The 12,241-nt window shown below is 41.4% G+C and overlaps 1 protein-coding gene across 4 annotated transcripts in view; it reads left to right on the top strand.

Annotated features, from left to right (window-relative positions):
* LOC137327077 (acyl-coenzyme A thioesterase 9, mitochondrial-like) overlaps nucleotides 1-10,610 on the top strand; it is a 75,600-nt gene extending 64,990 nt beyond the window's left edge. For all 4 annotated transcript variants that reach the window (XM_067992493.1, XM_067992494.1, XM_067992491.1 and 1 more), the window contains 4 exons: nucleotides 36-121; nucleotides 931-1,018; nucleotides 3,826-3,976; nucleotides 7,997-10,610. In XM_067992493.1, the coding sequence (XP_067848594.1) occupies nucleotides 36-121; nucleotides 931-1,018; nucleotides 3,826-3,976; nucleotides 7,997-8,085 (414 nt within the window). In that variant the 3' untranslated portion in view covers nucleotides 8,086-10,610. The remainder of the gene's footprint in view (nucleotides 1-35; nucleotides 122-930; nucleotides 1,019-3,825; nucleotides 3,977-7,996) is intronic.
* The last annotated feature ends 1,631 nt before the right edge of the window (nucleotides 10,611-12,241 follow it).

The raw sequence follows: 12,241 nt of genomic DNA, 5'->3' as shown, positions 1-12,241 counted from the left end.
TGAACAGTACAGTAACTTGTCTTTTTTAAAATCAGGAACGTAATATTTACAACAAAATCTTTGGTGGGTTTCTGATGAGGAAAGCCTTTGAGTTGGCATGGGCAAGTGCTTGTGTCTATGGGTAAGAATCTTATATTTTGTATATATTGTGCATGTGTACAGTCGTATTTATAGAGAGTTTGGTAATGGAAACACTAGTTACACTTCATTGATCGTTAAATACAATGTGGAGTTTCCTCCTCCCATTATTGATGCTCCTGTTTTTCACATCTCACTTTCTAGTTGACTGATTTGACCCTGATTCTCCAAAACTCTGCTTCCAGGCTTCAGATAATTAAATAGGCTGCAGTAAGGCAAATGTTTCAGGAAGGCAAATGTTTCAGGAAGTCCAGATTTGCCTGCTTTCCCTGCACTCGTTTAACCTTGGCCCTACATTATCAGTAGTCTTTCAAAAAGTCTAGCCCTGGGTAGGTAATCCATCTTTATGGACAGATTTCATTCTTTGGCTCTTTGTGCCAGTTGGCATCGCAAAAAGCCAACAATGATAAGTGGAAAAGGTTTGTCCATTAGTGCCAGGATAACCAGTGCACCCCTCTTGGTATCTGATGGTTCAGGTATCCGTGCTTGCTGGCTCAGTGCCATCACAGCTGGCTCAGTGCCATCACAGCTGGCTCAGTGCCATCACAGCTGGCTCAGTGCCATCACAGCTGGTTTAGAATTATATTGATCAAGGTCTGGGAATCGGTCTCCCACTTGACCACAGATGGTGTGTGACATGGGGAAACTAGGGCAGGGAAGAAATAAAGGGAGTGTTACCCTTGTATGAGCAGAGCGGTTACTAGGTCTTTAATTCTATTTTTAAATACATTGTTGCTGAAATCCTCTCTTTCATGTCTGTAACTTGTTCAATTCCTTGTTGATTTCTTTCAGGGGTTCAAGACCTTATGTGATCGCTGTAGACGACATCATATTTCAGAAACCAGTTGAGATTGGTTCCCTGCTGTACCTTTCATCACAGGTAACGTATGGATTTACAGTATGAAATGTCAGTATTAGTTTACGGTGTTGTTGAGCACGAGATAATTTGGCCCATTGTAGTTGATCCAGCCAGAAAGACCCAGCACTGAGCTCTGGTTCACCTCACTGGCTATCCTCCCCTCCCCCACTCCGACATATTCATGTTCTCCAACCTTCAGCCAACTTTTTTATCCTTTCCCAAGATGTACCCTGGATCCACACAGCACTGAGTATAACTAATAGCACTCGTGCCTGACCAAATAGCAGTTAAACTCGGAGTGACTTCAGGCTGTTTCTACGTTTAATAAGTAGACCTTCTGGCCTTAATTGGCTAGGCCAACTTAAACGCCTTAGCACCAAAACAATACATTGTGCATTATATGGTCTAATATTCCTATTATTACAATGCAGCATTTAATCCTCTTTACTGTGAACAATGTCAGGGGATATCGACCAGTAATATAATGTTGGCCCAGGTTTTGCTGTCAAAGTAACGATGAGGCTAATGGTAATGGTGCTCGCTATTATTTATGCACAAATGTTACAGCAACTTCAGGCAAGGGGCAGATGTGTGGTTAAACTCGGAATTTCAAAAGTTACTGTCCAAGATGTGCCGTTCTGTCGTTAGCTTCGTGATAACGGCATCTCGCTGTCTGCCTCATCTTCGAAATGCTTTGAACGGCGTGAAGTTGCTGTATTTTTGCAATAGATACAAACTCGCCATAGAAAGTTAAGTCTTGTCCATTTCAGTCTAAGTACCTTTTTAACAATGTGATAAATGTTAATCACTGCCAGTCAACCTCTCTGGCACTGAAAATTAACTATTACAAGTGTGGAGTCTCATTCCTTCAGGTTTTAATTATCGGAGATTTAAATTAAAATTTTTTTAACTTCTCCTTTCTGTCTCTTTTCTCTGTCTCTTAATCCAATCTTTCTTTCCCTCTCTTTATTTCTCTTTCTGTACCTGATTTGACATTGAATTCACCCTCTCTAATTTACACTTCCTTCTCAGTCTTTGCGCTGTTCATTTCGCAGTCCTTCAATCTGGTTAAGGAGATACCCAGTTACTTGCCCTGTTCACAAAGATCCCAGATGCCCTGTAGAGGGCACTGTGCCCGTTCCATCTCCCACTTCCAGCAACTTGCTGCACAAAATATCTGGGAGATTAAACGGGCCAGGGCGAGTCTAAGTAATGGCAGGAGCCGTTCGCTGTCCTGCTACAGCAAATTCTGGGCCTTTATATTTAAACAGGTGCATGTAGCACACACCACTGCTTTACTACAGATACACTGTTAGACGCTACTGAACCATAGCCTGAAACTAACGAGTACATTCCACTCAGCAGAAGTCTCCTGACTAAATAACAATTAAACTCTGAGAAGCAAGTGGTGGAAGTAAAAAAAAACAGAATCAAAAATCCACAGTCAGGAAACAGTTACCGAAAAAGAGCAAGGAGGAGAATGAATGAAATTACTCGATGTATATTTTGAAAATACTTTTGTCTACCATCTTATTTTGCCAATAGCCAGAGTTCATAATACTAAAATAGGATTTGTAATAAAACAAATATTTTTAAAATATAAAATTCACAACCAAATCATTAAACTTACCCAATCAGTGTCCTGTTTGTATTTGAAATCTCTCCAACAATGTTTCCCTTTGGAGACCTGACCCCCTCTCAGGTTCCTGGGACTGTGTTCACGAGATTTCCCACAGTTATAACTGTCAGCTGTCAGCTCCCGAAATGACGAGCCTCGACCGGGAAGTGGGATACAACTTTGAGTTCATCAATGTCATTCTGTGCAAACACTATGTGGACTATAACTCCTCCGATGCAGATTTAGGCTGCCTGCCTCTCTGAGTGTAATCCACACAGCAGAAGCCATCATTAAGACCAGTTAATCTTCTTTGAAGGTTGTTGTGAAACAGAATAAAGCATGAGCAATAACTGGGATAACACTGAGAGGATAAACCATATAACTGACTATGTATTAGAGCCTGTAATGCCTGATGAACAATAATGCAGCTTTAACCCACCCTCCACTCCCATCCTCAGCCTCCGCCGGCTTCAGACCCTCCACTTCATCACTCCCAGTTACCGAGTAACAGGACACTGAGCTCGTTTCATCCATGCTTCAGCGTGGGCCGAACTGCTCTGCTCTGCTCTCTGGCCCCATGTTGCGTTTCCTACTAAACCGCAGCATTTATAAACTGCAAGTCCCGGCACGTTCTGTGAATGCTCAGCTTTGCTGTAAAACAATGTGACATTTCCCACCCGCCCAGCTGATCCGTTCTGAGGATGTGTTCCAGACAACCCATGAACATCACCTCGAGAGCTGCTGGTTGTTCATGTCATTTTGTTCAAGGCCCTAGGCTTGAAAATTCTGAAGGAATGTAAGAAACAGGAGGGCTGATTTTACAAATGCATGTTACAAACTGACCACATATATCCAAAATGGACAGAAACAAACGGCAGCCCCTCCAATCATCTCCTGATGCATGCGGCTGGCAGCAAGGTCCCTCGTCGGTACAGTTCATTCATAAAGTTGGCCCTAAGGTATCCATTTCATTATAGAGCAGTGGAAAAGCTTGCTCATCTCAGCAGGGCTGTCTCTGCACTGACTCAGTGTGCTTAGGTGTCAATTTGTGGTATTCACACTTATTGAACTGTAGTCCCCTCGTATTATCTATTCCAGTGATCTTATAAAATGATTTAGTAATTTTTAAGATTAAGGAAATTAAAGCCTTACAAGATGAACCTGCTGTTTTGTATTATTTCATTGACAACTTCCTTTCCTCACTCTACAGATATGTTACACCGAAAAGAACTATATCCAGGTCAGAGTGCACAGTGAGGTTGTCGACCCGCTTACAAAAGAGCACAGCACCACTAATATCTTCCACTTTACCTTCGACTCTGAGAAAGAAATGATGCAGATTATCCCAAAGACCTACGGAGGTAATGCATTAGTGAGGAGAGTGAATAGCTGGAAATGTTCGGAACAATATAATACCCAAGCATGGTGTGTTATCGCTAGGACTGGGAGGATCCAGAGGTAGTATGTTAGTGGAACGCGGGGGCGTGTTAGTGGAACGCGGGGGCACGTTAACGGAACGCAGGGCTGGAAAATTCCTGGTTCCCGATTTCTGCAAAGATCTACTGAGGCCAGAGGATTTCTCACTGCCTTACATTCAGCGTATCACACGAATGTTATCAAGTTGCATGCAAGTTTGCTGTCCATACAGCCCCCATCGTCCACACTTACCACGGGCAGCCGCCTATATCTGGCAAATGGCACTAACCGTTTATCATCAACTTCGGCGTCAATCACAAAGGTGCTGCTTATAATGTATGAAGCGCGACTATTTCGGGCAGTTCAATATTTACCCTGTACTTACCCATTTAAAAGGCTGTGCTGATTTCAGCCAAGGTAGGGTCTTCAAGCAGTTTTAATCAGCTGTTCGCACCTGGTTGAAGTGTGGTTACCTTGGTGATGAGATTCTGGATGCAACTGCTAACAATTAGAGGTGGTTATGAAGAGATTTCCTGTTTTTTTTAATATGTTCCTTACTTCGCTGTTTGGTTTTACTGCACAACATCTATAGCAGGCAAATCACGATAACCCCTTCGAACCCGCTATAAGTGGTGGGGACTGTACTTCAGGGTCTAGTCAATGCTGCATGTACATCAGCATGCTATCCAGTAGAATCATAGAATGGTTACACCATTTGGCCCATTGAACCCGTGTTGGCTCTTTAAGAGCAATCCAGTTAGTCCCGTTCCCCTGCTCTTTCCCTGTAGCCCTGCAAATTTTTTCCCTTCAAGTATTTACCCAATTCCTTTTTGAAAGCCACAATTAAATCTGCTTCCGCCATCCTTTCAGACAGCGCATTCCAGATCATAACTACTCGCTGCGTAAAAAAGTTTTTCCTCATGTCACCTTTGGTTCTTTTGCTTATTACCTTAAATCTGTGTCCTCTGGTTCTCGACCCTTCCGCCAATGGGAACAGTTTCTCTTTATTTACTTTATCTAAACCCTTCATGATTTTGAACATTTCTATCAAATTTCCTCTTAATCTTCTCTGCTCTAAAGAGAACAATCCCAGCTTCTCCAGTCTGTCCATGTAATTGAAGTCCCTCATCCCTGGAACCATTCTAGTAAATCTTTTCTGCACCCTCTCTAAGGCCTTCACATCCTCCCTAAAGCCCAGAATTGGACACAATACTCCAGTTGTGGCCGAATCAGTGTTTATAAAGGTTCATCATAACTTCCTTGCTTTTGTACTCTATGCCTCTATTTATAAAGCCCAGGATCCTGTGTGCTTTTTTAATGGCTCTTTTTTATTTACATAGAATGTACAGCACAGAAACAGGCCATTTGGCCCACAGGTCCATGCCGGCGTTTATGCTCCACAGGAGCCTACTTCATCTAGCCCTATCATTCCGTACGAGAATCTTTTAAAAATATGTGAAGTGAAAATGTAATACAGATTCGCATTTGGGAAGATATTGAGACTATTGTTTCTTGCACTTTTCAGTTGGTTGTTGGTTGCTTGTAACTGTTGATCTCAATACAGTTAAACCCAAAGCCTGTCCATGCTGCCTTTTTAATAATTTTATGCTTATGCAGAGCTCCTATAATTTCTATAGGCGCTGCTATTTTGCCTTCAAATATAATTTCTCATAGTTAGCATATTCCCAAAGAGATTCCTCCTTGAACCAATCTTTCTAAATGCAAACAACTATAAATACTACCTAAGGACATAAATAGGAGCAGGAGTTGGCCATACAGCCCCTCAAGCCTGCTCCGCCATTCAATCAGATCATGGCTGATCTCAGCCTTAAATTTACTCAACAACTGAGCATCTACAGCCCTCTGGGATAGAGAATTCCAAAGATTCACAACCCTCTGAGTGTAGAGATTCCTCCTCATCTCAGTCTTAAATGGCCGACCCCTTATCCTGAGACTATGCCCCCTAGTTCTAGACTCTTCAGCCAGGGGAAACAACCTCTCAGCATCTATCCTGTCAAGCCCCCTCAGAATCTTATGTTTCAATGAGATCACCTCTCATTCTTCTAAACTCCAGAGAGTATAGGCCCATTCTACTTAATCTCTCCTTATAGGACAACCCTTTCATCCCAGGAATCAATCTAGTGAACCTTCATTGCACCGCCTCCAAGGCAAGTATATCCTTCCTTAGGTAAGGAGACCAAAACTCTGCACAGTACTCCAGGTGTGGTCTCACCAAAGCCCTGTACAATTGTAGCAAGACTTCCTTACTTTTGTACTCCAACCCCTTGCAATAAAGACCAACATGCCATTTGCCTTCCTAATTGCTTGCTGTACCTGCATGTTAACTTTCTGTGTTTCTTGTTCAGATCTCTCTGAACACCATTAATAGTTTCTCACCATTTAAAAAATATTCTGTTTTTCTATTCTTCCTGCCGAAGTAAATAACCTCACATTTCCACACATTATACTCCATCTGCCACCTTCTTGCCCACTCACTTACTCTGTCTATATCCCTTTTGCAGACTCTTTGTGTCCTCCTCACAGCTTACTTTCCCACCTCGCTTTGAATCATCAGCAAACTTGGATACATTACACTCAGTCCCTTCATCTAAGTTATTAATATAGATTGTAAATAGCTGAGTCCCAAGCACCGATCCTTGTGGTACCCCACTAGTTACAGCCTGCCAACCTGAGAATGACCAGTTTATCCCTACTCTCTGTTTTCTATCCATTAACCAATCCTCTATGTTAATATATTCCCCCCAAACCCCAAGAGCCCTTATCTTCTGTAACAACTTTTTATGTGGCACCTTATCGAATGCCTTTTGAAAATCCAAATATACTACATCCACTGGTTCCCCTTTATCTACCCTGCTAGTTACATCCTCAAAGAACTCTAATAAATTTGTTAACCACGATTTCCCTTTCATAAAACTATGTTGACTCTGCCTAATCGTATTATGATTTTCTAAGTGCCCTGTTACCACTTCCTTAATAAAGGATTATAGCATTTTCCCGATCACTGATGTCAGGCTAACTGGTCTGAAGTTCCCTGTTTTCTCTCTCCTTTTCTTGAATAGTGGGGTTACATTTGCTACCTTCCAATCCACTGGGACTATTCTGGAAGGTAGGGAACTTTGGAAGATCACAACCAATGCATCCATTATCTCTGCAGCCACCTCTTTTAGAACCCTAGGATATAGGCCATCAGGTCCGGGGGCTTTTAGTCCCATTAGTTTGTCTAGTACTTTTTCTCTACTGATATTAATTGTTAAAAGTTCCTCACTCTCATTTGCCCCTTGATTCCCCACTATTTCTGGTATGCTTTTTGTGTCTTCTATCGTGAAGACAGATACAAAATATTTGTTTAACGTCTCTGCCATTTCCTGATTCCCCATTATAATTTCTCCTGTCTCCGCCTCTAAGGGACCAACATTTACTTTTGCTACTCTCTTCCTTTTTATATTCTTGTAAAAGCTCTTACAATCTCTTTTTATAATTCTTGCTAGTTTACTCTTGAATTCTATTTTCTCCTTTTTAATCAATTTTTTGATCGTCATTTGCTGGTTTCTAAAACTCTCCCAACCCTCAGGCTTACTATTCTTCTTCGCAACATTATAAGCCTTTTCTTTTAATCTAATACTATCCTTAACTTCTTTAGTTAGCCACGGATGGATCACTTTTCCCGTGGAGTTTTTATTTCTCGATGGAATGTATATTCGTTGAGAATTCTGAAATATTTCTTGAAAATTTCTCCCGTCAGACCTTTCAGTCTAATTTCCCAGTCTACCATAGCCAATTCACCCCTCATATCTATGTAATTGGTACCAACAAAAAGGTTCCTCTGACTAACTTTTCTTTCCTGTTCCATTGTTTTAAAAAAGATGTGCTGCTGAAGTGGAGATTCTGATCATCTGATATTAAACATATACCAGCTATTCTGATGTTCTGGTTTCTACTTACAGAATCTATGCTTTATTTGGACGGAAAACGACATTTTAAAGCAAGAATCAACGAAAACCAAAGTCCGGCCAGCCCACTCGCTGCCAACTAGACAGAAAATAAGTGGGTTATTCTGAAAAGGCAGATGTCCGTGAATAAGACACATTAAATATTAAAATTATTTGGATTCTGGCTTTTGAGGGTATGGCAATTAATAAGGATGTACTTTTATACTTTTAAACAAATATTCGAAAACCTTCAATATCTGAGTTACTCCACTAGTTTTACATGTACGACAAAACTTGAAATTATTTTTGTTTGCTGCATACAATTCACAGTAGACACATGTATTTAACTACATAGTTCTGTGATGAAACCTCCATTTTATTGCCGCTTAAGGGTAGAAATAACTGTTGGTGATAACAGTGGATGAGGGCCTAATGTGTTTGTACGACACTCTCCTTCTGCTATTTTAACGCAGGCATTAACCCAGCAGACAGAGGACTACAGTATGAACACATTAGGTATCCGTTCACCATTGTCAGCAACAGTCACTTGGCCGATTTTATTCGTCCAGGTGCCATTGGGCTGCGTGGGCCACTGCTGGTGTGAGAAGCTGTGTCACGTGTGATATCAGCGCTGGGTGTGAGAAACCAGCGCGTGACGTCAGCGCTGGGTGTGAGAAACTCGCGCGTGACGTCAGTACTTGGTGCAAGAGTATGGTATACAGTTCTGGGCACTGCACCTTAGAAAGGATATATTGGCCTTGGAAGGAGTGCAGCACAGATTCACCAGAATGTTACCAGGGCTCCAAGGGTTAGATTATGAGAGATTACATAAACTAGGTTTGTATTCCATGGAATATAGAAGGTTAAGGGGTGATTTCATTGTGGTGTTTAGGATTTTGAAAGGAATCGATAGGGTAGATAGAAACTTTTTCCGCTGATGGGGGAGTCTAGGACAAGGGGACATGACCTTAAAATCAGAGCCAGGCCATTCGGGAGAGATATTAGTAAACACTTCTTCACGCGGAGGGTGGTAGTAGTGTGGAACTCTCTCCCACAGAAAGCAGGTGATGCTAGCTTAACGAATAATTTTACATCTGAGATCGATAGATTTTTGCTAGCCACAGATATTAAGGGATATGGAGCCGAAGTAGGTGGATGGAGTCAGGATACAGATCAGCCATGATCTCATTGAATGGTGGAACAGGCTCGAGGGGCTGAATGGCCTATTCATGTTCCTATGTGTCACGTGTTATATCAGTTCTGGGTGTGAGAAGCTGTGTTACGTACGATATCAGTACCAGTTGTGAGAAACTGTCATGTTATCAGTGCACTGTTTCATTAAATGTCTGCCACAGAATTGTTTATTTTATATTTGTTTTACTGAAAATTCAAACCATGTATCAAAAATGTATTTGTTATAAATACTTTGGTTTTAGTTTGGCCAAAGTGAATTAATGCATAGGAACTGAAATACAAGCTTGCTGCTCTGCGTATATCCAAATATATTTGCATGAGCTATTTTCTTTGCTAGCTTCGTACTGGTGTCATGGGGTAAAGAAGTCCTCTGCACAGGTACAGTGTTATATTAGTGCCACAGTAACCCATTTAAAATGAATGGGTTGCCTTCAGTGTCAAAGTAATGCTGGCTGAGATATTTAGAGCTACTTGTCTTAATGTTTTGAAAGACAATATATAGGACCTACAATAACTGCAAACTTCCATGTGTAAAATGTGTTGTAGATTGTGAAATTCACCTGAAGGTTTCCACTGTAAACCTACATGGGTTGAATAATTCAGGCCGTCCTACACACACTTGTGCCATTAAAGAGATTTTGTGCTCTTCAGTCACAACTTAACTTAAACTTGCAGGTTTCCTTACAGAATCATCATTGTCCCTTATTAGTTACTTCTGTGCTGCTCCCATAAATTAGTGAGTTTCCAGGGTTCTGTCTGTTTTCCAGATTAGTTCACAGTTCAGCTCTTGAGTTGATAATTTCCTTAAAATAAAGATTTATGGTGTAGTGAGTTAGTAGACTGAATTTTCATCTCTGGGATTTGGGTTTGAATCCAGTCCAATTGGTGCAATAAATATGTGTGTAAGGACCCGCTGTCAATTGAGTTTGGGCACTCTGTTTAGCTCTGATTGATGCAAAACATCTCTCAAAACAACGATAAATTGACATTCTAAGTTGAGAAGTCTGGAAGGACCATTGGTACAGCAGGAAGTGCTCACCTGAGGTCAGCAGCTAATGGGACATTGGAGAGAGCAGAGGGGTTTACTCTGCCTCTGAATGGCACCCAATCTGCGAGCCCACTTCTGTGTTGTTCCCTATCGCTTACCCTGCTGCGCGCACAAGAAAATGTAATATTCCAATTGTTGTATTTTCACAAACCTCAAAGTTCTCTCATTATCAGATATGATGACTGTGCCTTTTAGTAGGACACAATCTTGCATTATGCATATTTTACCAGAGTCCTGGGCAACTCTGCTTTAGTTTCCAAAGCACAAACTTGGTGCCTTTAATAGTTAAGGTGGGAAGACTGTATAGTTCGTGTATAGTGGCAAAGAGGGATTATGGTTTATCTTTTGTATGTGAAAGTTGAATGAATAAAGGTGTTTTTTCCATCATGGAAGAGTGATACGTATAAAATCTGATTTGATTTTTCTGGGTCACTAGTTGCATTGTAGCTGTTTACAAAATCAAGGAATACATGAGATTATGGTTCTTTGGTAATGCTGCATGATTGAGGGCCTGATGGTCCCATGTCACACAGGGTAAGCTCCAAACAGTGGTAATGGTAGTCCTTATCCTATATATCCACCTGAAGACTCAGTGTCTTTCCACTTGTACTGAACTGTACATGGAGACGTCTTCTCTCAACATTACAAGCGCAAGATGTACTGGCATTAATTAACCTCCCAGTTAAAGGATCATCGATGTCTAAAGACTTTTGAAATTTCAGTTTGGAGAGCTGAGTGTTGAGTAAATTATTGCCTAAGGATCTTTTAAATTCCCTATTCCTGAGAACTAAACCAATGTAGTCTGATCAGACTCAAGTTCTTTGGGCCATGTGAGCAGCCAGATCATCATGTATCACACAGCTTCATATGGTCTGAAACCTAAAAATAACTGGAGAAGACATGATGGAAACTTCCAAACCATTCAGCAAGGTACCTGATACAAGGGGTAATTTGACTAGGAACATAATACCCTTTGTAATGGAACTCTTTTCTCCTGTTTTTTTAAAAATTCTTTCTTGTTGTATTGATTTGTCGGTGCTGACCTCTTTAGGCTGTGGGTGAGTTACAGAAACTACTAAGTGGTCCATAAAGTTGTATTTGATAAAGTAGTGCCTGTTAACAAAAATGAGATCGCATGGGATTATTGGACAGTTATTATATTGGCTAGGTAGCTGGTTGAAATCACATAAGCAGGTGATTGAGGCCGGACTGGAGTTCCACAGGGCTGTTTGGGTGTGCTCGCTGACCTACAATGGTTCCCAGACCAGCACCCCCTTGATTTTAAAATTCTTATTCCTGTTTTCAAATCCATCTGCAGCCTCACCTCGCCTCTCCCTATCTCTAATGCCCAACTACTCTCTGCGCTCCTCCAATTCTGGCCTCTTGTGCATCCCCGATTTTAATCACTCCACCATTGACAGCCGTGCCTTCAGCCGCCTCGGCCCTAAGTTCTGGAATTCCCTCCCTAAACCTCTCCTCCTTTAAGACACTCCTTAAAACCTACATCTCTGACCAAGCTTTTGATCATCTGTCCTAATCTGGGTGTCAAATTTTGTTTGATTACACTCCTGTGAAACATCTGGGGATGCTTTTACTACATTAAAGGTGTTCTATAAATGCAACTTGTTGAAGAATGAACATACAGTGCTCTAATCAACTACAAGTTTTAATCAGGAAGGCCCCCCACCACCCCCAAGCATTGTGCCAATGAGAATACTGATGGTCTGAGCAACCAGAGGTCCCAAAGAGGAAATTGAGAGCCAGCGATCTTGGGCATTGTAGAGTGTGAGACGAATGAACAGGGAAGGATCAGGGAAAGAATGAGCTCCAGAAACAGCAAAAGTACAACTCAAACTCCAGGTCCCAGGGATCAAAAAGACATCAATAATGGGGAAATGCTCATTTAAAGCAACACAGAACCAAGAAGGATTTGTCAGCATTGATTTAGAAGCTATACAACGTGCTTCACAAATTCACTGAAATTATTTGAGGAGATAGTTAAACTAGTGTATGAAGGC

Source organism: Heptranchias perlo, chromosome 11 (genome assembly GCF_035084215.1).
Source record: "Heptranchias perlo isolate sHepPer1 chromosome 11, sHepPer1.hap1, whole genome shotgun sequence".
In the NCBI taxonomy this organism is placed as follows: Eukaryota; Metazoa; Chordata; class Chondrichthyes; order Hexanchiformes; family Hexanchidae; genus Heptranchias; species Heptranchias perlo.
The sequence above is the reverse complement of the archived record's forward strand: the minus strand, read 5'-3'. Positions and strand labels throughout refer to the sequence as shown.